General features: G+C 44.8%; 1 protein-coding gene across 1 annotated transcript in view; it reads left to right on the plus strand.

The window, feature by feature from the left end:
• The window catches only part of SMAD7 (SMAD family member 7), a 50,894-nt gene that overhangs the window by 10,555 nt on the left and 13,652 nt on the right, over positions 1 to 26,687 (plus strand). Inside the window, exon 3 of the mRNA XM_081881564.1 lies at positions 2,937 to 3,011. Coding sequence (XP_081737690.1) covers positions 2,937 to 3,011 — 75 coding nt within the window. The remainder of the gene's footprint in view (positions 1 to 2,936; positions 3,012 to 26,687) is intronic.

Genomic DNA, 26,687 nt, shown 5'->3' on the forward strand with positions numbered 1-26,687 from the left:
CCTGCTTTACATGCAGAAGCTCCCAGGTTGAATCCCTGGCCTCTCCAGGTAAGGCCTGGAAAACCACCTGCTCCGAAATCCTGGAGAGCTTCTGCCAATCTGTTCAGATAATACTGAGCTAGATGAACCAGCAGTCTGTCTTTGTTTAAGGCATACTCCCTGTCTGAGGTTTTCGGGAAGGGCCATAGCCCAGTGGCAGAGCATCTGTCTGGAATGCAGAAGGTCCCATCTTCATCCTCAGGTGGGTCTGGAAGAGACTCTGCAGTTATGAAATCTTGGAGAGCAGCTGCCGGTAGCCACATATTGAGCTAGATGGACCAGAAGGTCTGACTCAGCATAAGGCAAAAAAAACTTGACATGAGCCAACAGTGTGACGCGGCAGCTAAAAAAGCCAATGCAATTCTGGGCTGCATCAATAGGAGTATAGCATTTAGATCAAGGGAAGTAATAGTGCCACTGTATTCTGCTCTGGTCAGACCTCACCTGGAGTACTGTGTCCAGTTCTGGGCACCACAGTTCAAGAAGGACACTGACAAACTGGAACGGGTCCAGAGGAGGGCAACCAAAATGGTCAAAGGCCTGGAAACGATGCCTTATGAGGAACGGCTAAGGGAGCTGGGCATGTTTAGCCTGGAGAAGAGGAGGTTAAGGGGTGATATGATAGCCATGTTCAAATATATAAAAGGATGTCACATAGAGGAGGGAGAGAGGTTGTTTTCTGCTGCTCCAGAGAAGCGGACACGGAGCAATGGTTCCAAACTACAAGAAAGAAGATTCCACCTAAACATTAGGAGGAACTTCCTGACAGTAAGAGCTGTTCGACAGTGGAATTTGCTGCCAAGGAGTGTGGTGGAGTCTCCTTCTTTGGAGGTCTTTAAGCAGAGGCTTGACAACCATATGTCAGGAGTGCTCTGATGGTGTTTCCTGCTTGGCAGGGGGTTGGACTCGATGGCCTTTGTGGTCTCTTCCAACTCTATGATTCTATGATTCTAAGGCAGCTTCCTATGTTCTGCCACACTAGTTGCAAAGCAACCGATGTCCCACTGTTGAGCTGGGTTTGGACATCCTACAAGACTGGTGGAGGAACCTGTGCCCCACACTTGCAGGGCTTCAGCTTCCATCAGTGTGGCCACTAAGGGGTCAGGGAATGGGGGAGATAGAGCTCATCAGCACCTCCAAGGCCACGTAGTCTTCACCCCTGAGCTACAGTTTGGGACTTGGCCATCATTCTGTCCCTTCCCTCCATACGTTCAGTAGCTCCCCTCTGCTTTTTCATACTCTTTGCATGGGTCTAGCTCTATGTTATCTGGGCTGTACCACTTGAGGTTGCCAAGGGAGGTTCATGCGGTGGAGAGTGGAGCATTCCGCCATGTCAGTTACCGCTGCTACCCCCAGGTCTGACCTGGTACAGCCCAGGCTCCTGCTCATACCTGGAGTGAGAATTAGGGCCATCTCAAGAACGAAGCATTTGAAGTAGAGCAAGAGGCAAAGCGTTGATGTCTCATTAAAAAAATAAAACAAGAGGCCGTTTCCTTAGAACGCTGAAAACACTGTACATTTAGAAAGTGTATAATATACAGTATTTCACAAGTAACTCAATTTCCTGTCTGCCCCATTGTTTTCAGTTTGATTAAGTATATCCTGTTAAACTGTATATTCCTGTTCAGGGTTATACTTGACTCTGATAAAATGAGATTACACAGTCACATACGCACACATACACGTGTTCCTGCTCTTATATTTTTCAGGAGTGAGTTCTTGGAAAAACAACTTGGAGGGATGGGTAGAGAGGGGTTGAAGGCAAAGACTCTGTGTGTTTCTGCATGTGTCCATCGCTGTGCTGCAGCTATTGCATGTCCTAACTTCATGTAGCCATAGGTCATGTGGACAGTTTGCCAGCTTGTCTTGAGGTTGGGCGCATCCTTAGATCGGCTTTTGATTTCCTTTATTTCTCCCCTGGACTTGAACCGCTTAGATTTGGATTTATGTCTATGAGCTGGGCTCCAGTTTTCCTCAGGCCCTGGTGGTGTGGGAAATGGTTGAGAATATGTGACTTCTAGACTTTTTTCACCCTCCTCTCCTAGAGCAGATCAAACTTTGTTTTGTTTGTTTGTTTTGTTTCTTAAAAAACAAAACCACAGAAACTCTTCTTTTCATTGCCAGGAACTTGAAAATTCTCTCCCCAACACTTGTTTTTCCGTAAGACTCTTTTAAAATGACATTACATAACAGTTTGTAGTAGGGTAGCCATGTTGCATCAAAAACACCATAGTCTTGTGGCACCTTAAAGACTAACAATTTTATGATGGCATAAGTTTTCATAGATGCATCTGATGGAGCCTTTTCCTCTGGTTGTCAGACATAGTTTGCCCAGACAAACTATTGCAAAGGCTGGTCATCATTTGGAAGATTCCTAATGAAATAATATGGAAACAAGGACAGTTTTTGTATTTTTTGAAAGGAATGCCTTTGGCAAAATGCCCCCCAGTTCTTCTTCAGTTTTGCATTGTCAACTCACTGCCTTAACACAAATCAGTAGTGCGCCAGTGAAAACTCCTTTTTGATCTTGAGCTTTGGCTTAAACATGGCAAGATGGATATTTGAATAACCAGTGACCAGCCAGAAAAGAAAACCAGCCAAACAAAAGAAGGGATGAGGGGAAGAGAAGACTATTCCAGCCAGTCTGTAATCTTGTGCTCATTGACTAATGTGATTAAGTGGCAGAGTGGAGCCTAGACATGGGTGATGAGTTAGGGTGGATGTATCATGAAGAATTGCAGTGTCTCTGTGCAGACAATTAGTAATAACTTCCTGCTAAACGCTCTGGAATGTGCTTCATTTGGCTGGAGACATTGTTTGCTGTGTGCCTTTCTCTCTCTCTTTTTGAAGTGGTACGTCATGCTTGTTTCTTAATTCATTTCCCTTTTCTCTTGCAGCAAGATGTCCAGACTCTGTGCCTTCCTCCACTGAGACAGGGGGAACTAATTATCTGGCCCCTGGGGGGCTTTCAGGTAAGAAACAGGATTCCATTTGTACCCTTGCTGTTGTACATTTCATAAACGTTTAGCAAGACTTTTAACATTCTGATCCGGCAGATGTCTGTCACTGTGGTTTGCCCTGTCGTGGCTGAAGTGGTACCCATCTCTTCTCTTGTGTTAACTGGTAGCACAGATCCAGACAAACACAGCCTGTTCTGTTCCCCTCTCATGAATGCAGTCATGCAGATGTTGGGAACTCGGTTGTCTGAAAAGCTCCAGTGGATGCCTTGAACTAGTTCAGCAGCAGAAAAGTCAGGTGTGTGCTTGCAAAAAATCTAGATCTTTGAATCCAACCTCAATTGTGGTTCCATCGAAGGATACAATCAAGACTATTTTAGGGACCTGTTGTACAAAGGGCTGAAGAGCCATTTCATATTTTTAGGGGTCAGCAGCCAGTTGATCTGTTGCCGCAGATTTTCTGTGCACAGGGGCCTTGCATGCAGAAGGCTCCATGTTCCTGGCACAGAGTTGTAGAGTTGGAAGGGGCCATGAGGGTCATCTAGTCCAACCCCCTGCAATGAAGGAATCTTTTTGTCCAATGTGGGTCCATCTTCAGGGGTGGGTGGGAAATGCTCCTGCCTAAAACCCTAAAGCAGGGTTTCCCATTTTTTTTTTTGTCTCCAGGTGTTTGTGGACTACAGTTCGCATCACCCCTAACTAGCAGGACCAATGGTCAAGGGTGGTGGGGACTGTAGTCCACAAACAGCTGGAAACACTGTGCTACAGAGCTGCTGTCACTCTGTGAACGGAGCTTGATGGACCAGTGGTCTGACTCTGTGTATGGCAGCTTCCTTTATACTTTTGTACCAGCAATTATTCAGTGTGTAGGTCTTTGCTGATGGTAGCTGGCAACTTGATAACCATAGTGCCTTTACATGCAAGTTACTCCCGCAGTGGGGAGCATCTCTTCTTGATTTGGCACCATACAACAGTTTTGTGTGATGCTGTAGCATTTGACACTTGGTGTTGAATAGTCCCAGGGCAGAATATTTCCTGGCTGCGCTGACAACACCAGCCACCTTTCCCTCGCATTATCTTTCTGGCCCAACAACCTCGCCGTCAACCCCCGTCGTTAAAAGAGCTGGTTGTGATCCTAGACAAAGACTGCTGCTAGGCTGGCAGCTGCAACACAGCAGTTAGCTGAGGGCATTGTCTGACTATGTGATTTATGCACCGAGAGTTAAATTATATACTGTCCACTGCATGGGTGTGCCAGATTAGGCTCCTGCTCCCCCCCACCAAAGGTTGCAAGTTTGGGCTGGCATTTCAGTGATTCTGGTTGGGCTGTAAGACATTTTGGTGGCCCAGAACTCTAGGGAATGGGAATGGCTGGGTCTCTTGCAAAAAGACTTGTTAAAAGAGCATTATGAGGCACCTGGTTTGGAGAGCTGTTGTCTCTCAAATATCCCTTTGACTTCTAACTTGCCTGTAATGTTTATGGCTGCAATCCTGAGCTGAAGCTCAGGGGGCTTGAACCTTGATTTTACTCAGACGGGCTTCTTTCAAAGCCTTCTTGTGCTTCCTTTTTTTTTTTTTTTTTTTTTTGCTGCTTGTGTAGTTCTGTTCCTTGAGATGCCCCTGATTTTTGTGTGTGTGTGTTTTTGCTAATGCCCCAAAAATACCTGTCTGGGCTTGTGAACCTTTCGGAAGACAAATATTCCTTGGCCAAGGAGTCCCTGCTTGATTTATGGTTTGTGGAATGGTTCTGCTCCTCCACTCATTAGCCCTAGACCGGAATGTCAGAAATATGTCGGCTATCTGGTTGTGAGTGTGCATATGGTGTGTGTGCCTTTCTCTCCAGGAATTGCAAGCAGCATGGCTATATTTAAGTGAGACTTGTTTGCTTTCCTTTTAGTGTAATACATACCCTGCCTGTGTTTCATTTGAGAGGGGAGTATTCTGTTTGTTCAAAGGGCCCTAATGAGAATTAATCAAATGAGCAGGAGGAGAGGGAAAAGAGAGAGAAGTGGGGGCACTTGCAGGTTAGCCTTTGTTTTTCCTTCCTTGAAAAAAGAGAGCAACTTGTGGTTCTAGTTTTTCAGCAGGGCCTCCTTCTGCAAAAAGCTGAACATCATATGTAGGGGTGGGGGGCAAAACGAGAAGAAAGAAAGAATCCGTACAACACAATAAGGATGCTAGGTGGTTTCAAAGAAACAGAAAAACATGCGTGAGTACGCGAGGGGGGTGCGGTTTAGTTTCTCAGGATACCACATGAAATAAGCAAAGGAAGTACTAGCTTTTAAAGGAGACTCTCTTTGAAAGCGTTTGCACATTGATAACATCTTGGTCTGTCTAGTCTGCTGCTGAAGGGGAGGGAAAGTGGGAGGGGGGGCGTTATGGGGCTGCAGGAAATAACATCGCTTGCCTGGTGGTGGAATGCTTTCTTAGTGGGCCTCACTAGGTAATGCAGGGGGAAAGTGGAAAACTGGTGCTTTCAGTGAGGTTTCCAGTTGCCGTCTTCCGCACTCGAAGCCTCATTGAACTAGATCTTATCCCTCTATAATTTTGGGGTGGGTGGGTGTTGGCGACTTCTGAGTTTTTTTAGCATGCCAGAGAGCGAAGTTCCCACTCTAAAAAGGGAATCTGTAAAAAATAAAAATAAAAAAGTGTGTGTGTTGTTTTTTAACTGGACATTTTGTAGATATTTACAGTTTAATGAGGAGGGGAAGGGAGTGCTTTAAGTCACAAAGGAAATGGCGAGCTCTGAAGCAGAAGCTGAATACCTGTGCACGAAGGAGCATTTGTTCTGAATTTTGCCTGATTTTCTACTAAATCCACTGGAAATCTCGAAGTGTGCCTCTGAAAATTCCCTAGGAGGAGGAGGTGACTGCAGTCAAAAAGGCAAAAGGGGAAAACACTATCTAGGCATAGCTAAGCGTTTCAAAAGTCCAGTCAGGAAATTTTAGCACATGCTTGACTCCCACCCATTGCAAACATTAGGGTTTAAAAGTGCTATTTGAACAGGGCTTTCCGTGAGCTATTATCAGGGGCATTTAGGATACTTTACGTTTATCTGCAGTAGTAATAACTTCTCTAGGTTTAAGTAGAGGATGGTTCGCTGAAAAGCACACATATTCTTCCTTTTTCCTATTGCCTTCCATGAATGAGCTAGGCCAGTTGCCTTCTCACTTTATCCCAAACAATTACGAAATGGGTTGTCAGAGTCATCTGTTTGTTTGCTTATTTTTTTATTAAATGTATGTCCTCCTTCCTCCCAAAGGAGCTCTGTTGCTCTCAACACACAAACCAAACAAACTTACCTGCCACGATTCTCTCTCAAATTCTTACACACACATCACATAGGATTTCTGTCTCTCTCGACACAGACCATGTCTGCGTACCCCCCCTCTTTCTCTCATAAGTATACACAAACCTACCTCTCGTTTTTTATTCTAATCCGCCATCTTAGCACCATGAGATATATATGGTGACCTGTCTACAGAACCTTTCACTGCTATGTGACTTAACCTTTCAAATGGTAAGATGTAAGATGACAAGTATTGTCCCAGCACAGACAAGCCTTCAGCTTTTCTTGGGCAGCTTCACATGCCTTTAAAAGGTGTACATCTAAGATGATCTGAATTCAACATTGAGCATTATGGTGAACGGAGTAGGTTCAGTCAGGGCAGACGAAAGCAAAGTCCTTTTTTAGGCGCAGAAACGGCAGTATACAGAGCACATGGTTAACTTACGGAATTCATTATGGGAACTTATGGCATTCATTTGCAGCAATGGCCACTAGCTTAGAAGCCTTGTAAAAGAAAGGCATTTGACAAGTTCACGAAGAACAAGATTCTCCGTAGCTATTAGCTGTATGAACTAAATGGTTCAGCGAGAGTGTATCTCTGCACATCAGAAGAGCAGCTGTTGCCTTCATACCTTGCTTGTGAACTTTTCAGAGGCCTTACCAATGCTGATGGCAGAATGTTGGGAGCAGATGGATCTGATCTAGCAATGTCGTTCTTGTTTTTGTTTCTTTACTTAGTCCTACCTTCCCAGAATGTTTTTCAGTGGTGTACACGATAGACCTCTTTAGGCAACACCCCCTCATGTAATCTCCCATCACTTGTGTAGCCCTGCCCCACTCTTGGGGGGAGGGTCACCGCTTCTGCGGCTTTCCACCTGCAGATTTTTCTACTCCCTACGTGATCTAGAACTTTAATCTCCTGGGGCGTTAAATATTCCAGGGAGCCAGTGACTTGATTCTGCTAGCAAAGAAGGAAGTTCCTTGCTTCAGAAGTTCAGGGGCAGCACTAAGGATTTGAGGGAGGGGGCCTTATGCACACCCCCTTGTAGTTGTGGTGGGGATGGAGGAAGAACATGGGGAAAGGGACATTGACTTCACTTTTAGCACTTCCATATTGTGAGTCTGTCATGTGAAACTGTTGAAATCAATGAACCAATGAGGTTAATTGGGGGCGCGATTTTTGTAATTGTAATGCCAAAGCAACCGTTTTGTGGATGCTTGCAATGCAGAGTGGCTGGGGAAACCCAGCCAGATGGGCGGGGTATAAATAATAAACTATTATTATTATTATTATTATTATTATTATTATTATTATGCCCATGGGCACACCGTTTTCCTAAAAACATGGCCCCAGAGTCCTCTTCCACATCCAACATGGAAATGATTCTGGCTTTGCCGTAGGGCATGCATGGTGTCTGTTCCTGAAGTGCACTCTACACTGTTTTTTAGGAGAGTATTAAACATTTTTTTAGCCAGCTCTCCCTCTCCCCCAGGAGTTGCCAGAATTCCCATCCCCACCCCCCAAAAATAATTATGTTGAGAAGGTGCTGCTGGGTGTTTTGCTTCAAGGAGAGCATCTTAAAACAGTTGGAAGGCAAATGATGCATTTTACATACACATATGTATGTATGCCTAGCTTTTGCCTGAAGAATGCAAGAAGGGCCTGGCTGTTTTCCTTTAAGGGATGCCTTTCAGAGCTACAAATACTCCTGCAGTTCTGTTTCATGTGGCTAAAACTACTCTCCCTGATGAATGGCGAAGGTGTGGGGGGAACGCACACTGCCCAGAGGATGTGGGAGGGTGACCATCATGGAAGGATGAGAGAAATTCATGGGAGAGAGCGAGAAAAGCAGGGTGGGGATGGAGAGAGACAGACGCCGCTGCCCAAAGTGTTTCCCCCTCGAAAATAACCAATCTGACTCTTTCACTTGCTGTGTTTGCTGTTTTTCTTCCTGGCTTGGACTGAGCTGCGGCGGTTCCAGCTAATGAATGAGGCTCAGTTCAGGGTGGGAGGAAGCCTGGGAGCCTGGAGCCAGTGACTTGATTCTTTTGGCAAAGGAAGAAAAAGAGAGAGAGAGAGGGAGACAGAAATATATATATATATATATATATATATATATATATATATATATATATATATTCTGGATTTGAAAACTTAATCCTGTGGGGGTCTTCACAAAGGAACTGGTTCCACCAGAAGTGACCTTTAATTCACTGTGCGCTGCCCTTTCATGTTATGTGTGGCGTTTGGAGGAAAAAAAGGATGAGAAGGCCGGGCCGTTGTAGGGAGGGAAAGAAACTAGGTTGGCTGGCCAAATTTTCTGGGACCTAGTTTAACTATGTTTTTTAAGGAACGTTCCCCCCCCCCCCTTTAAAGGAGGATCTTCCTAAAGGTTAAAACCTGAACAGGGAAACTTAGGAGTAAACATGTGGCTTGGATCAATTTCCGCCCTCCCCAACTTGCCTCTCAGTTAATCCTCCTCTCCTGAGGCAAAAAAAACCACCACCACTCCCTGGTTTTCTCTTTCCCCCACCTTCTCCATAGGTCTTTTGTCCATCTCGCTTTGTGACTCTCCTGCCCATTAGTTTCTTTTGCAGTAAATAAACTTAGGGAGACACGTGGTGGGAGTGGTCAAAGAAGCCAGACATCTGGTAACTGAAGGTCTCAGGTCCCAGCCTGCAAACAGAAGTGATGCTGAGACACAGCCATTTTTGCCAAGGCCGTTCATAGGATCACAGAACTGTAGTGTTGGAGGGGGACCATGAGGGTCATCTAGTCCAACCCCCTGCAATGCAGGAATATGCAGCTGCCCCAGACGGGGATTGAACCTGCAACCTTGGCGTTACCAGCACCACGCTCTAACCAACTGAGCTATCTAGACTGAACATTCATGTTGGAACTGGGTTGGCGATTGAGGCACAATCCATTTCTGTATCAATAGGAGGATACAGGTTACTTTTGGAATAAGTTTTGATGGGCAAGCTGCCTGTTTCGTGTGAGGGTATTCGTCTGTTTTTAAAGTGAGGTAGTCCACCAAAATCTCAATTGAATGCCAAGCTCTTGTTTTGAGCTTAGGCCAGCACCTTCACCTTGGCTGGAGACGTTTTCTGGGTAGATACGGCTGCATATTTTGAACGTTATAAGTTATATGTTGCATTTAACCCGATGTAATGTGAGAGAGGAAGTGGGAGGCGAGTTAGGGACGAAGGGAGGAGGTGGCAACTAATCTACCTTTTGGTAAAGAGGGGCAAAAGGTGCCGGCAGGTTCGGAGGTTTGTTGCAGTTTACTGGATTAGTCACATGGGTGATCCTACCCCAAAAGTGATCCTGTTATGAACAGGGAGATGATGTCACCTGAGGGCGATTGAGAGTGAGGGGTGAGTGAGTTCAATGGAAATGAATAACCAAACAGTGAGAATGAGAAAGAAGAAGAAAATCACTAAAAAGAGGTGTTTGGGGGTTGTTCTTTTTTAAGCACTATGAAAACTGCAGTTTTGGGCTCAGCTCTACGTATCTTGAAAGTTTGCACCTGTTTGTGTCAACGGAAGCTTTGGTCTCGAACAGTCATACTGTTTCTATTTCCGTTTTAAGGCAGATATTAGATTGTGCAAGTAAACTAGCCATAACATGAAGAGGTGTGGCAGTCAAATGCACCCCACACATGAGAACAGGCCTCGTGTTATTTGACACATATGTTCAATTCTACTTCAGTTCACCTTTTTACTACGAAAAGCTCCAAAGGAAAAGCTGGTGGCTATTTCATTGTGAAATAGGAAACGGCCCTGGTATGTTTCACTATGCCTTTTGATCCTCGCTGGTATCTGTGTCAGCTACGGAGAGGCGGAACGTAAAAAGAAAATAACCTAGAAACCCTTCACAATGGCAGAACCTGGTTTTGTTAGTGGCCAAATTTATCTTCTCTTCCATTTCCCTACATGTTAGGTGATAAAGAGAACAGGTCTCCTGTCAAGGGGGAAATTTAGAAAGCGACACTCGCAAAGCGCATACCTGTGGAAATCCCCTCTTTGATGCAAGAGTCTTGTTCTGTTCTGCATCTGACTACCCAACAGTTTGAAATCGTGCGTGGTGTTATTGAGGGCAAATAATACTAGGATGGGCGGGATAATTTTATTCATACAAATCCCAATTACATTCCAGTCCCCACCCCTTTAATATCAAATTTATAGCTGCAGAAGAAATGCAATTGTTTACACTTCAGCATTCCTCTTACAATCTTAAAGTGAGACGTTTCTCTGTAAAACCACTAGTTTCTACTACCTTCAATCTAAACAATTGGTAGTGCTTAAAAAAAAACACACATCAAAAAACCAACCCCATATACAGTGGACGCTCGGGTTGCGAACATGATCTGTGTGGGATGCATGTTCGCAACCTGCAGTGTTCGCAACCCACGTCTGCGCACGCACGGGTTGTGATACGGCGCTTCTGCGCATGCCCAACGGCCAAACCCCGGAAGTAACCCGTTCCAGTACTTCCAGGTTTCAGCGGTCTGTAACCCAAAAAAACACAACCTGAAGCGGCTCTAACCCAAGGTATGACTGTACATCATTTATTTATATCCCCTCCGCACCCAACATAAATACATATATTTCTCCATATATGGTTTCAAATGTGGTCCTGTGCAGCCTGTTTTCTTATTGCTGGATTTTTAAAAAAGAGGCGGGTTTTACAGAGCATTAGCTTGTACTTACGCCTTATTAAATGGCTTACCTAAAAACTCAGGTCTGTCTGTGCGAAAGGACAAGGTTATCAGGGGTTAATGCTAAGATGACAGCAATGGAGTCTTTGAAGTGAAACAGGCTGCCTGCCAGACTAGCACAGAAGCATTGCAGCTCTCCTCGCACATCATCTGACCAGAGCAGTATGTAGCAAACCGAGGAGACTCACTCTTGGCACCGCGTCCCGTGTAGTTTTTGGCCTCTGACGCTCCATTCTAGCTCCACTGCCCCCCTCCCTCCCGCTTTCTCTCTGTCCTCTGGGCTTTTACTTCCATAGGAAGGAGAAGCAACATTTCAGAAGCCTACAAAATGCGAGGGAGTCCGGATGCAACCCTCCTGTTCTGGATATGCATGTGCGCAGCTCAGTTGGTTAGAGTAGGGTGGTGATAATGCCCAGGTTGCAGGTTCAATCCCCGTATGGGACAGATGCATATTCCTGCATTGCGGGGGGGGGGGGGGGTTGGGCCCAATGATCCAACTCTGTGATTCTCTGCTTACTCTAAAGTAGACAGCAATGGAAGTTAAAGTCACAACTAAGTCTCTTTGCTGTCACTGGGACTTGGTCACACAACTAACTATAGCTGGATTGCAGCCATTAATAACAAAAGTCAACATTCCTTGGGCCTTTTAAAAAAAAGTTGGTTGCAGTGAAAAGGAAAGCATGTTGTTTATCAGACAGTTCTTATTATAAAAAAACCATGTAATTTTTGTGAGTGTTTTTCTAATATAGGGGGTTTCTTTTTCCTTCCCTTTCCAGTCTGCTACATTCCCTCAACAGTCCCCCCCCCCAATAATGTTTAAGTGTCTGCATGGCTTTCTGAGCCCTTTAAAAAAATAATAATAATGCGGGGAAGGAGATGAAGTCCCAACAAATATACAAAAGCACACTTTTAAAAGTCTAGTCTAACCCTAATGGCGTGAGCCTGTCTTTATTTATGTATCTGCCTGCTAAATAAAATTTGCCCAGAGGAAGTGGTGAAGGCTTCATCACGTGAGACGGTTTACTTCTGCATGTAAGAGTTGGCAATTGAGCCAGATGGGCAACTTTAAATAGGTGCGGTTGGAGCGAACAGCCAGAGAGTTTGCATGAGGGAGCTAAAAGAAGTCTCCACGTTAGGAAATCCTTCTGTCTGCACAACACCTCAAATGGCATTTCGCATTCCCCAGGACCCTGCTTATGGCGATAGATTATTTAAGACGCGGTTCGGACGCTTACCTGTGTAGCGGCTGCCTTTGCAACGTATAAGGGTGGGTATCTGACACTCTCTTGCACTACTCATGACATTAAGGTGTGATTTTGGCTGCTCCAAGGAGACGGCCTCCACTTTCCCTAGACAAACTGGATGGGCCGCCTCTTAACGCATGTTGCATAATGTGAGTGGAGGAAGGAAGGGGTAAAATGCACCCCGGTAGAGATCTGAACCGCTATTCCCTCGAGAGTCAGGGGGACTCGACCCAGACCTAAGAGCTCAAACACAGCTAGCTTTACCTCAGGCAAAATGGTTGCAACTTAACTGTACAGTGGTACCTCTGGTTGCGGACGGGAGGGCCATTCGCAACAAAAAAAGCGCGCAACCTGAAGTGTTGTATCTGCGCAGGTACGCAGCGTGATTTGGCGCTTGTGCACATGTGCGAAGTGCGATTTGGCGCCTGTGCGCATGCGCGAGCGGCGAAACCCAGAAGTAACCCTTTCCAGTACTTCTGTGTCGCCGCAGGACGCAACCTGAAAAAACGTAACATGAAGCAAACGTAACATGATGTATGACTGTATGAATGCAGAAAAGGCTTGAGCGAGACCAGCAGACTGGAAAAGGCCTGTGACCTTCTGCCACATCCACCCCTCTTCAAGTGGCTTCAGGCCTATTTTGCACACTGTTTCCTTCTGTTTCAGTCAGTGGCTCCATGTACCACCTTTGAGAGTCATGGCCTTTGTTTTCATTATACTTTATTTAGGTTATTCTTTGGGCTCTGTGGGGAATGGTCAGAAGGCACACGAGGCCATCATGCCCTTTCTGAAGCCAAGCCGCTTTGAGTCTGGCCAGTGTAAGGATGGGAGGCCACCTGGAAACCAATGGCACTCTGCCTCAGCTTCCATGATGGAATGAAGGTGTAGCGTAAGGTTAAGAAAAGAAACACAAAGCTTGAAAAGCGGGTGCAGCAAAGACATTCCACTTCTCTTGGTAAAAGTGTGAATACATGGACAGTGTGGGGTTTGTGTTTCGTTTCTCACCCCGTCCGTTAAACTTCCTCACCATTTTTCCCATGTCCTCGTTCCATGTGTTTTGCTGTTGGAACGATAAGCAAAATTGCCGCGGCGGGTTGTTTAATAACAGTTGTTTGTAATACTACCGCGTGAACAAAAGGGCAGCACTTTCAAGGGTGTAGCTAACCGCACGTGGGGTTTTCGGCGGTCACAGAAACCATGGGAGGTGTAGTATTTGCTGTGGAGGAGAGAGTCACATTTGCTGTGTAAACCCAGCCTCTCACGCAGCTGCTGATCCAAGACTCAGAAAACTGATAGGGATTTCTTGGCAAAGGTGGCTGGCTGCTCCTTCGGGGTAATACCTCAGGTAGGCACCGCTGGCTGTTCCTTCCAGCACGTACTTCCCATTCCTGTGTTTGCTCAGCGAGGAGGCTGCAACATGCTCCTTGGTTGCCCGCTGTTTGGCTATTAACTAAGGTTACTCTGGGGTTATCTGCTTTTGCGCTATCTGCGGCAGCCCATCTCCTCAGCTACTCTTGCCGGGTGGTTTTGAAGCGATGCAGGCACCTGACCTCTCTCAATTGTTTCGCCCAAATATTTGGGCCTCAGCCGCTGCCTTATCAGACAGTGCGGTTTCGCAAAGATGAAAGTGAAATTCCTACTGGTGGTGTCTGGCGCAGCGGCCTCCGAGGGAGCCGTGTAAAAGAAGACGACAACAGGGCCAGTCGGAGGTCACTGCCAGAGAGGACCATCTTTCTGAGCAGGATTGAATGACCCATACCTAGCAACCTGGCTCACCTCCTAGTGTCACAAAGCTGTTTCCCCTCCAGCTTGTTTTCAGCTAAGTGATATTAAGCACAGTTCCATGGACTTAGTTCAGTCCATACCACACAAAAGAAAGCAACGTTCGTGTTTACCTTATTATTTTGGTTTGGAGGGATTTTTGGGCATGCTACTGTTTTCTGGACGTGGGTGGCACTGTGGGTTAAACCACAGAGCCTAGGACTTGCCAATCAGAAGGTCGGCGGTTCAAATCCCTGTGACGGGGTGAGCTCCCGTTGCTCAGTCCCTGCTCCTGCCAACCTAGCAGTTCGAAAGCACGTCAAAGTGCAAGTAGATAAATAGGTACCGGCCGGTGCCTTCCTCCAGCGGGAAGGTAAACAGCATTTCCGTGTGCTGCTCTGGTTTGCCAGAAGCAGCTTCGTCATGCTGGCCACATGACCCAGAAGCAGTACGCCGGCTCCCTCGGCCAGTAAAGAGAGATGAGCGCCGCAACCCCAGAGTTGGCCACGACTGGACCTCATGGTCAGGGGTCCCTTTACCTTTACCTTTTTACTGTTTTCTGCAGAGTTTGTTTTAAGGTTTAACCGGGAGATGGTCTTCTGCTGTTCAGGAACTGAATATCTGTGAGAAGGAACATGGGCTGGGTACTGTCAGAACGGTGGGAACTGAAAGTGCTTGATCTCTGGCCCCTGAGTTTGTAATTAGCTGTTTTAACCAACTTTACAACCTTGGATATATTCTTCATTTTATTTTATTCTGTTTTGCTGATAAGCTGGAGGGAACAGCTAGCTAATTTAATCACACAGAGCCACCGTGTCTTCAGAAGCACAGGGACTTTCTGCAAGAAAATGCTCATTAAGGTTTCTTGATTGGGATTTCCCCTACATCATTCTCACTTGTGCCTAGTTGCATTAGCGAGGAATGTCCAAACCCAACTCCTTTATATGGCTGGGGAGGGTCGGCTCTTTTCGGGTAGGCTTCATGTCCTTTCACTGCCTCTACCAACAATAAATTATTCCATATTTAAGCCTCTCGCATCACATAGGGCCACTTAATGCAGATTTTACACCAACCATATTTCAATAGTTTCGCTCAAGGCAACTCATAAGCTACCTGGGACTTCATGTTTCTTTCTCCCCCTCCAACATGTACAGTGAGGGGGGAAAGTATTTGATCCCCTGCTAAATTTGCCCGTTTGCTCTCTGATGAAGTAATGACTGGTCCATAATTTTAATGGTAGGTTTATTGTAGCTGTGAGAGACAGCATAACAACAGGAGAAACCCCAGAAACCCAGAAGCCGCGCGATTTCTGTTCTCATCCTGAAGCAAAGTTCTTAACCCGAGGTACTATTTCTGGGTTAGCGGAGTCTGTAACCTGAAGCGTCCGTAACCTGAGGTACCACTGTAGCATGCAGACTGGGGAAAGGGGACTGGAACATGGAAAAACTGATGGCTTTATTCCTGGACTGGAGAAGGGGCAGAAAAGGCATTGACCCCATTCACACATGGGTGGGCCCAAATAGCGTGTGAAAGACTTGCAGGGTGAACCAAGGCGGGGTGAGTGAATGGAGCTGTGGAATGGTGAAATTGGGAGTCCTCTTTTTAAGCCTTTAAAAAATTACCCCCTTTGGCTTGATAAGTTCTTGTGTTCACAAACGGATAGAAAACCATTCAGCTTTCAAGACCATAGAGCCAGTTTTCTGCAGCCTGGGGGGGGGGGGGAATGACACAGTGCCTGAGGTGGTTTTTTTGGGGGGGGGAGACGGCATGTGTTGATAGCAGGTAGTATTTTTAAAACACGTAATGGTAACTTTCACCCTGTTCTTAACAGGAAACATTGAAACACGATAGGATATTGCATCATTGCTTCATGAGAAAAGTTTAGAAAAAAAAGAAAAAAAAAGAATGAAAGGACAAAAGGAAGGGAAATGTAGTTAGTAATTAGTGAAAGAGGAGAAAAAGACAGGGAGGCTTAAGAAGGCTGTCACACACACCCCCCTTCCTAGTAATCACATGCTCTTGCAGGACCTGATTTCCAAAGAGAGACTGCCTGAGCGCTTGATTTTTATTTTTATTATCTCAAAAAATATTTTAATAGCAGGGTCACCTTTACTTGAACATTGCCTTGCCGCCTCCTGTCTCAGTTTACTGAGGAATCTTTTCATGATTTTCCCCTTGGTTTCCTTCCCCAGAAGGCGAGGCAAAGAGAGCGTTTTGGCTGGGAAGCTAATTTTGGTTTGGCTGCTGAGGATTAAAATTTGGTCTCCACCCAGTGTCATTATCTAGGTTTCAACTTGGGGTGGTGAAGGAGCACAGAAGAGAAGGGTGGGGGGAAGACTTCATAAAATTTCGTTCAGCCCTCCTTTACCCTTTTAACCTTGCTACGCAGAGGGGGCTTTTATTTATTTTTTTGCGTGTTTGGTCTCTCTCTCTCCCCTTCCATGCTACTGAGTATGCTCATGTGCCTTTAAAAACATTAAGCCACCAGCCCTTTTTTCAGGAATTCCTTTGAAAGCCTCTTCAGTATCTCCCTGTGCATTAGCAAGAACAAAAAAGGAAGTAACTTTTATAGCTGCCTTGGTGAATCTGGCTTGACTGTCTGTAAAGAACTGGCACAATTAAACCCTTTCTTTAAAGGGGAAGGAAGGGGAAGAGGGTGGGAAAAGACCCTTTCAGGCCAATTATCATGCAGTCTGCCTTCCTAAGGGGCTAATGGTATCCTAGCTCCAGCCTTTAAAGCCCTGACCTTGATCTGATATCTTTCCCCCTTTTGTTTTTGGTAGGATCCTTTTATGTTGGTGTGAATAGAGATACAAGTTAAATCAGAAAGCGTTTAGCGTTGTCTATGGGTCTTTGTTAGCCTCCAAAAACCCTAGCCTTCTGCTGCGGTTTGTGTTATCTTTTGAGATAAGTTTTGGTTACAGAGAGAGGCCCGAAAATGTGATTGCTCAGGAAATGCAACGGGAACAGCAACAAATAAGCCCCAAGCTATCTTAATTGGTTAGGAATCTGGTGATAAGATCACAAGCAAATGTCCTTCTGGCTTAGACAAACCACATCCAGCCCAATACTCTCTCCCCAACAGTGGCAACTCAGATGAACCTGCAAGTTCACAAGCTGACCATTATGGAGATAAGGTAGCAACCCCTGCCAGCATATTGGAAATCAGATGCCTGTTGACCCTCAACATATTAATGACTCTAAAGTCTAAATATAAACATTTTTCCAGGTGCTAAAACCCATTTGAGGCAGACGATTTCAGAATAAAAACTCTGGTCAATTAACTAAACGATATGTCCTTCAACAGTAAGTTTGGCCTGTGCCTTGTTCGTGAAAATTAGTTGAATCTCTCTTGCAATCACTGCATGAAGGTTAGCTCAGACCATTTGACACATGGATGTGATTCCTGTGTGGCCTTCATTGCAAAGACAAGTTACCCATTTCTGGATAGATCAGATTGGCAGAAGCCCATAAGCAAACTTGAGGAAGAAGGCATGGAGTCACTGGGATGGTGGGTTTTTGACCTTAAATCCTCACTATCCTGGGTTCTATGCTGTTGCCTGTACAACAGTGGACAGTCCATGCCTGTGTCTGTCATTCCTCCTTCTTTCATTCTTTGCAATCTTTCCTTTTCAGAGCTAGCATCACGGGCAGAAGAGCTTGCTTTCCCTGTACATTGGTCCCAACCGACGGCAAATCTTATTGCCTCTATATGCAGCAGATTGAGACAGTGATAGAAGTAGACTTGTCATGATTACAAATTGCTGGGCGTGAGCCTGGCGTTTGCATCTAATTTGACTAGCCTCCCAATTTCACATGCATCAGGAAGAGAGGAAGCTTGCTTGGCTAGGGTGATAGAACTCCCTTTATTGAACCAAGCACAAAGCAGAAGTCTGGCTAGCTCCTTTGCTGCCTAAGTAACCTCATCCTTCTTGTCTCCCCTTGCTTTTCCCCCTTTCCTTTTTGGCTTCAGTTTGTTTTCATAACGACGAGAGCCTGGGGTTGTAGTTGTCAGTGTGTAAAGGCTTGCTGATCCTTCAGCGAGTGTGACTTGTCAAAACACAACAAGACGCCACAGCAAAGTGATGCAGGCGGTTTGAGCAGACGGAGGTGGATTGTCTTGTTTCTTCTGCCCTTTTTAACTTTCTTCTCCACCCCTCCCACTGGCATAATTTTGAAACATCATTCTTAAATTAAAAATGCACACATTGTCAACGCTCTCCTTGTTGTTTGGCGTGTGTTTGTGTCTGCAGTTTCCCCATGTGTAGTTTTACTCAATCAAGGCTCATATCCAAAGCAGCACATTTGGTGTGGAAGTCTTGTCTCTGTAGATGATAGATTATTCAGGTATGTCCTTGGGAGCCTTTATGTCTCTGGTTGGCTGATGAATGATGGGCCCCTGGAAAATGAATGTTGATCTCCCTTTATTGCTAAAATCTACATGGGAGGGAGAAGCGCTTTGGTGTTGGAAATGGCTGTTCAAAAGCATGCATGAAAATCCCACTTGCTTCTCATGAGTAGTAGTCATTTGCTATGCAGCTCCTCCTTTGGCAATTTAGCAGAAAGGAAGAGTCCAGTTCATAGTGGTGATAATGTTGTGCCTTTAAAGAATTGGATTTACCAGGAACATAGCAGGGGCACCACCACCGCCGCTGCTGCTGCTGCTGTTGTTGTATGGAGCCGTGGACTTAATGTAACATAAAACAAAACATAATAAGCAAAATATTAAAATAATTATAAGTGTTGTTGTTAAGTCGTTTAGTCGTTTCCGACTCTTCGTGACCCCATGGACCAGAGCACGCCAGGCACTCCTGCCTTCCACTGCCTCCCGCAGTTTGGTCAAACTCATGCTGGTAGCTTCGAGAACACTGTCCAACCATCTCTTCCTCTGTCGTCCCCTTCTCCTTGTGCCCTCTATCTTTCCCAACATCAGGGTCTTTTCCAGGGAGTCTTCTCTTCTCATGAGGTGGCCAAAGTACTGGAGCCTCAGCTTCACGATCTGTCCTTCCAGTGAGCACTCAGGGCTGATTTCCTTAAGAGTGGAGAGGTTTGATCTTCTTGCAGTCCATGAGACTCTCAAGAGTCTCCTCCAGCACCACAATTCAAAGGCATCAATTCTTTGGTGATTAGCCTTCTTTATGGTCCAGCTCTCACTTCCATACATCACTACTGGAAAACCATAGCTTTAACTAAACGGACCTTTGTCGGCAAGGTGATGTCTCAGCTTTCTAAGATGCTGTCTAGGTTTGTCATCGCTTTATTCAATACCAAAAAACACGAATGAGGTCTGTTTCCATTGTGGTGACATGTGTGCTATTGCTTATGTAGCCAGAGTAACACCTTGCTCTACGCATAAAGGGGGGGGGGATAGGATGGAAGAAGAAGCTTCAGCAGACCCAAGGGAACTTTTGCCTATTCTGACACTACATAATTCTTTTCTTTTCTTTTCACCCCCCTGTCCATTGTTGTTGCTTCTTGCCTTCAACAGAGATGCAAGAGACCTAAACCCAACTCTGCTTTGGTTTTGGATTTTACAAGGTGCTGAGGTTTTTTTAAAAAATAATAATAATGTGGAACTGAAGGAGAAACACGTGTATGTTTTCTTGTACTGCGTTAGATCTTGTGGCCTGTAATAGGATTGCCTTGCCTTTTGTGAGGGTCTTCATTTCAGGGTTACCCGGGAGGAGTCCAGATTTCTCTGGTGTTTCTTTTTTTTGCTTCAGTGGAGGCTTCCCCTTCTTTCTGTTTAATCAACTGTGGCTGATAGATACTTTGAACCCCGAGATAGCTTCATTGTTCTCTGTAGGTACTTTCTTAGCGGAAGGCCCACCGATGTCGACCTAACGGCCATGACTCCTTATGTGTAGACCACAGTTCCTTCAGGCAGTGGTGTTGGTTTTCTGGGAAAAAATTGAATTGGAAAATTTTCCTATGCGATTTAAGAGTAATGAAAATGTTCCGTTCGAATCGGGTTTGTGTGTGTGTGTGTGATGCTTTAGAGAGCGCTGTAATTTAGCCTATAAGCTTATTTTCCTTATATTCAATAAACAAAGCTAAAAAAAACTGAACTGCAAAGCTTGCCTAATATTACATATTTGCAGTTTGCATCCTTTCAATGCTTCTAATAGACTTAAGAAACAGAAAATTCTCCATTTTGCAAAGGTTTCCCACTCCACACATCACTCCCTGCGGATGGGAGAGCGATCAGTATTTTATGGGTTCTAGTTGCTGACTCAGGGAATTTCATTCAGCTTCAGTAAAGAGGTAGAGTATACCTGTAAACAAGATGTGAATGCGTGTAATGTATATGCATATGAGAAATATATCTGATAAGCAGCCTTGGGATGTAGCAATTTTCTTTGTTAGTAGATGTTATTTACAGTGCTGTGTTGCTGCCTAGAGAAAGTTTATATCAAGTTTTATCTTTTCAAAGTGAGTGCGATGCCAACGCTCAGTGGACGCTCTTGTCTGGGTAGCTTAGCACCCTCCCTTTGAAAGACACACCATGACTTATGCATTCATAGTTGGACAGAAGTTCATTAACTTCTGAAGCAACTCTTTATTTATGCCTGACTAACCAAAGCTGAGAATGTCTAAAGAGCTTTCACTTTGTTGCTTCTAAAGTTTGCCCCAGGCCGTATCACTTGTAATGAGAGCTTGGGCGGACTTAATTCATAGATACCAGGAGTTCCAGAGCATTATTACCACACTGAGGGTTAGTGTTGAATATAAAGGATAGCTGGGATGAACTAATACTTACTCAGGTGAGTAAGAAACGAGATTGCCATTTTCCAAACCGCGTTGCAGAGAATCCCAGGGTTTCTTGGAAACATATTAAGGGTGCTTCTCCAATTGGACAGTTAAGTGGTAACAGATAAGCTTTTTGCGAAAATGCATTTTTTTATTTATTTCTGTAAGTAATTCATTGCTTTGACCATAGGTCACAGCACAGAGCATCATAGGCAGATTAAAAAGGGGGGTATGTTGACAAATGATACATAAGTAGTCAATATAACTCCAATAAAACAAACCCATCATTCAAAGATTGCACAATAAAATTCCCATTGATTCTTACGACAAACTGCTGTATGAGTGTCTAGATCAGACTGATGTAGCTTGGCAGCCACAAGAAGTAAATAGAGCCACTAGCCCAACCCCTTATGAACCTGTTGCTATTGGCATGCTAAAACTCGAGCCAGTGGTCTAGTTCTAATTATATATAACGTTTATGAGTTTAACATACAATCTTGGCACAACAACAAAAGTAAACTACAAAATCCACATGAAAAGCTTGTGATATAATCAGAAATATGTATCTTTCTAGAATCCTTTGGCAGTGTGGGGTTCCATGGCAGAAAAGATTGTGCAGAAAGGGTTTCCTGAAGGTAGATGATCTGAAAACTGGGGATATAGATGTTGCAGTCATGTCCTACTCGTGAGCATCTGTGATACCTGGCTGGTAACTATCAAAAGACAGGATGGAGAGATAAATGAACCATTAGTCAGTATGGGTATTCTTAAAAGTTCTTCCATTCATTAGGTTTGCATCCATAACCAAACAGACCACAGAGTTAGGAAATTGCTTTGGTCTTGTGTGCTTTGGAAATTGTCTCATTCAATTAGAAAAAAGGGTTGTGTTGTGCTGGTTTGTTTGATGGGTATGTTTGATGACTTCAGCACCACCTTCGAAATCACAAATCAACTAAGGGCTGATTTGCAGTGATCATAGAATAGTTTACAGGTTACTGTGAGCACTGAGATCATTCATTCATCACTCACTCTCTCCCCCAGCTCAAGCAGAAGTGGCAAACCATGATCTCTGGCTTAACATTACATCCAGACCAGGGTTGTGGTTTGCTTCAGTCCAAACAGATCACTGTTGGTAAGCCAAGAACAGACCTTGGCTCTACATCATGGTTTGTTTGGATCGAAACAAACCACAATCCTGGGTTTCAGGTGTAACACTAAACCAGGAGTCGTGGTTTTTTGCTCCTGCTGGTGCTGAGGAAATAGTGAAGTGGGAGCCATCTGGGCGCTCACGGTTAACCATGGTGCACATATGCAGTCAGGTACATTTGCCACCAGGAGCAGACACTGGTTTCTGAAAAGGCAAATGGTGCGAAGGGAAGGTATAAGTTTGTATACTTTTAGACATACATTGGGCGTTCTCATTGACTCTTTGCAGATTCCACCATATATAAGGGAGTAGATGTGCTTGCTTCCTAAAGTGCGAATGGTCTGTAAGTGATGATAGCTTTGGGAAAGTAACTTAGATCTATGTCATCAGAGCTCAGATGGTCACTTGCATTCATTTGGAAACCAGGCTGAGGCTTTTAGCCTTTTTGCAGAACAGCACATGCTTAAATCAAAAAGCATAGAGGTCCCACAGTTGTTCATGTTTGTTTCTTTACACCCTAATGGGGTAAACGTCGTCTCTCACTTTGAAGCATTAGTGGACTTCATTATACAGAGCCCTTTTCGCCTGCTGTTAGTTTGGTGCTGATGAGCATGCCTGTGAAAGATTGCACATCGAAATTCCTGGATGTTTATGCTGCAAGTATACTTGTCTATTCAGAAGTAAGCCCTATAAAAAATAAGTCCCATACTGCTTGTTATTTTTAATAGATAGAGTGGTCGGGCCATTGGCAAAATGGTGGTTAATAAGACTCACCTGACCGGGTTGTTGTCAGGATCACAAGTAGGTAACACATGTGAAGTGTTTTGACCATTTCAAAGAGAAATATTATTGTTAAGTATTATTGTTAGATGGAAAGCAGCTTTGAGTAAACTCTCTGATCTGTGTGAACCACATTGGCGGTTGGTACAAAGAGCAGAGGTGCCAGAATTCACTTGGTCGCAAGAAGACAAATGATGTCAAGGTAACTAGCTAGATGCTCCAGGAAAGCTCACAGGTAGACTGTGGTTCTGTTTTATGCTCTGGTATTTTGAAGCATGCCGTCTCTGAACATAAGAGCATGCGTTTCTGAAAACCATGATCAGAACCAATCAACAGGCCTATCTTCCGTATCACTTTTTTAAAAAACATTTTATGTTAGATCCCATCTCAGTATCCTGTGGCAATGAATTCCATTGGCTAATTATCGATTGTGCAAGGAATTGCTTGGTCATAAACCATGTGCCCATTTGCTTCACTGGAAAACATTTGAGTCCATGTAATTTTTCCAACCTGTTCCATCCCCACCACAATTCCACTGCCAAGTGTCTCCTCCAGATTGCCATATTTTCTCTCTCACTTAAACCAAAAGTCCCCGGCATCCCTTTTATGTACCTCTTCCAGTTCCGTTCTACCGTATTTTGTCTGCCATTGCGCCTGCATTGTGTGTGTGTGTTTGATTGAGTTAGAAAATCGCCCTTCGGATTTTATATTGTTTGCTTCCTTGGGCATGGCCCCTGTATGGAAAGTCTAAATAGCTAGTTCGCTGATGGGAAATGGAGGATAAGAAATGTCGCTATTTCCAAGCACAATTCAAAGTGTTGGTGTTGACCTTTAAAGCCCTAAACGGCTTTGGCCCACTATACCTGAAGGAACACGTCCCCACCCCCATCGTTCTGCCCAGACACTGAGGTCCAGTGCCGAGGGCCTTCTGGCGGTTCCCTCACTGTGAGAAGCCACATTACAGAGAACCAGGCAGAGGGCCTTCTCGGTAGTGGCACCCGCCCTGTGGAACGCCCTCCCACCAGATGTCAAAGAGAACAACAACTACCAGACTTTTAGAAGACATCTGAAGGCAGCCCTGTTTAGGGAAGCTTTGAATGTTTGATGAATTACTGTATTTTAATATTTTTGTTGGAAGCCACCCAGAGTGGCTGGGGAATTAATAATAATAATAATAATAATAATAATAATAATAATAATATACACAGGTTTGATGCTGGCTATCCTATGCTTGCAAGCACCTTTCTGTAAGCAACCAAGCCAGTAAGAAAAGGCCTTAGTGGCAACTTGACCTGAATATAGTACAGATACAGCAGTCTAGACAGAACCTGACTTTGTCACTGTAGCTCAGACTGCTGAGGGTTTAACCCACTTTGTAGGGACAGCAGTTCCTGATCGTTCTCTCTCCCTCCCTCTCTCCTAGTCTAGCCTGGCATGGCAAACTAGGTCAGGGGACGAAACAGCTCCAGCAGCAGCAGTTCATGCAAGTGCACAAGAAGCAAGAGACTCTGTTGCTGCTACAGACTCTTTTTAAAGTTTCCTCCTGCTCCTCTGCTAGTTCACCCAGTGAATTGCTGCTACGCACGCAAACTCCCTCTTAACTTTTAAAACTGAAGGTTATTTCTTATTTTTAAAAAAAGGAATTCCCCCTCTCTGCTTCCCAGGAATGTTGGGAAGATTGATTAGCTTCATCAACATAATGTACTATCTTAATTGTTAAGTGCTATTAATTATCCAAGAAAGGTAGGAGACAGAGGAGGTGGGTGGCCGGGCGAAAGGAGAGGGTTTTATTTTTATTTTTTTGCAGGGTGTGTGTCCAGATAAGCAGCGTGCGGAGCTAGTCTAAATAGCCTTCTCTGTTGCTTTTGGCTATTAGCTTTCATTCTTGACTTTGGGGGGTCACTTGGGTTTCTATCTGGAGAGTTGGGGGCAGGGAAGGAGAGAGAGAGGCAGGACTGCTAGGCAATGGTTTTGTAGAGTTGGCTCTGTGAAAGAGAGAGAGAGCTTTTGTTGCCTGCGCTTAGGCACAGAAGTGATTAGATTATGAAGGCAGACAGAAGTAATGATTAACTTTTCCAGTCTGCATGCTGTCTCCAGACTGGCGCTCTGTGTTGTTTTCCCCCCTAAGTAGGCCCTGGCCCTGAGTCGACAGGGTATTAGGTTGTAAAGAAAGGCAGAAGGAAGGGAATGAAAGCCAGGGGGAGGAGGAGGGAGAGGAAGAAGCGAAAAGGGGGAAGGAGGAAGGCTGGCGCTTTTCTTCCATCGGATCCGGGAATGGAATTTATTGGCTGGAATGCAGTAAACGTTCAACATGCCAAACCTCTCCCCCCATCTAAACAGTTTTCATAATTGTTATGGGGGGGGGGGGCGAGATCTGGGCCGGATGAGAACGGAGGGAGCATGAAAAGAACTTTTTGTTTCCAAACTCTCTCATATATATATATATATATATATATATATATATATATATATATATAAAAATTTTTTTGCTGCTTATGTTTATGCTTAAGGAACATTTACTTTCACTCTCTAGGAAAATAACTGCTTTAGCCTTTTGGCTAAAAAAAAAGAGATGCCTTAAGTTTCGCTTTTTGCAGGCTGAGAACATTTGATCTGTGTGTTGCCGCTGAGAAGGGTTTCCTTTCTTCTGCCTTCTCTCTTTCTCCCTCTCTCTCCCATTAGTAGATTTGCAGAAAGTATAGTGGATTTGCACGGAATGTAACCAGGCATTCAGCAGAGGACGAGAAAAAGGCGAAAACTCCAAATGCTGCTAGAGTGTTTAGTGTCAAATTGGTATACTGTACAGCAGTGTTTCCCAACCTTGGGCCTCCAGCTGTTTTTGGACTACAAGACCAGTGGTCAGGGATGATGGGAATTGTAGTTCAAAAACAGCTGGAGGCCCAAGGTTGGGAAACACTGCTGTACAGTACTGGCTTATATTTAATGATGATGCTGTTGTTGTTTTGGAATTTGCAAAGTTTGTTAGCATAGCTGTGCCAGAAAGGGGGGGGGGCAACGAAACTTAACAACCTATCACATGCAAAAAAGAAAAAAAACCACCCCAAATGGGCGGTCAGATTCAGTGAAATCAGATGTAGATATTCCGGGGGGGGGGAGGGGTTGGTTCAGATGCCACACCGGTGACACAAAAGTAGACCTCCCCAGAACCCAGTGATGGCCAAACTTGGCCCTCCAGCTGTTTTGGGACTACGACTTCCATCATCCCTAGCTAACAGGACCAGTGGTCAGGGATGATGGGAACTGTAGTCCCAAAACAGCTGGAGGGCCAAGTTTGGCCATCACTGCCATAACCCATCCCAGTGTAGGACGTGAATTGGCTCTCCGTGTGAAAAAGGAGATGACACATATTTAAGTTTTTGTGAATGAGAGAGAAGACTATTCTACTATAGGGTGGGGGGAGAATACAGATTTGGTTTAATACTCCCGCTGTTGTTTATAGAACACAAGTTTTGAATGAAAAGCGCCCTATTTTTCGATCAACGCAGAAGATACTTGGCTTTATACAGGAGAATCTGCCTCGACGCTGGCACTGGAGAGGGTTATTATTAATTTGTGAAGCTGTTTTGAAATAGGTGCGGAAGGCCTTTTATACGGGGATTGGGGTTACACATTGGTTCTTGCTAGCCCTAGGCGGTCTTTATGCTTGCTGGACTCTCGTTTGGTTAAGGTATCATGTATACTGACAGATCCTGAGCATGACCAGTCTAAGCCAACATGGCCATTGGTCAAGCATGATGGGAGCTTGACCCGTAAGGCCAGAGGTTTCACAGCAGTTTTGCTACAGCGCAGGGTGCAAAGGCAGGACATTTTGGGCCAGTACGATGAGACTGAATAGTATGTTGTGCTTTTCCTGCCTCCCCACTCTCTGGGTCAGCCTAGCCTACCTCACAGAGTTGCTGTGAGGATAAACAAAACCGGTGCACTCTCCCCAAAAATGCAGTTGAGATTTTTTAACAATAATGACTCCTTTCTGGAGCC

This window comes from Podarcis erhardii (assembly GCF_964252035.2).
Source record: "Podarcis erhardii genome assembly, chromosome: 11".
NCBI lineage: Eukaryota > Metazoa > Chordata > Lepidosauria > Squamata > Lacertidae > Podarcis > Podarcis erhardii.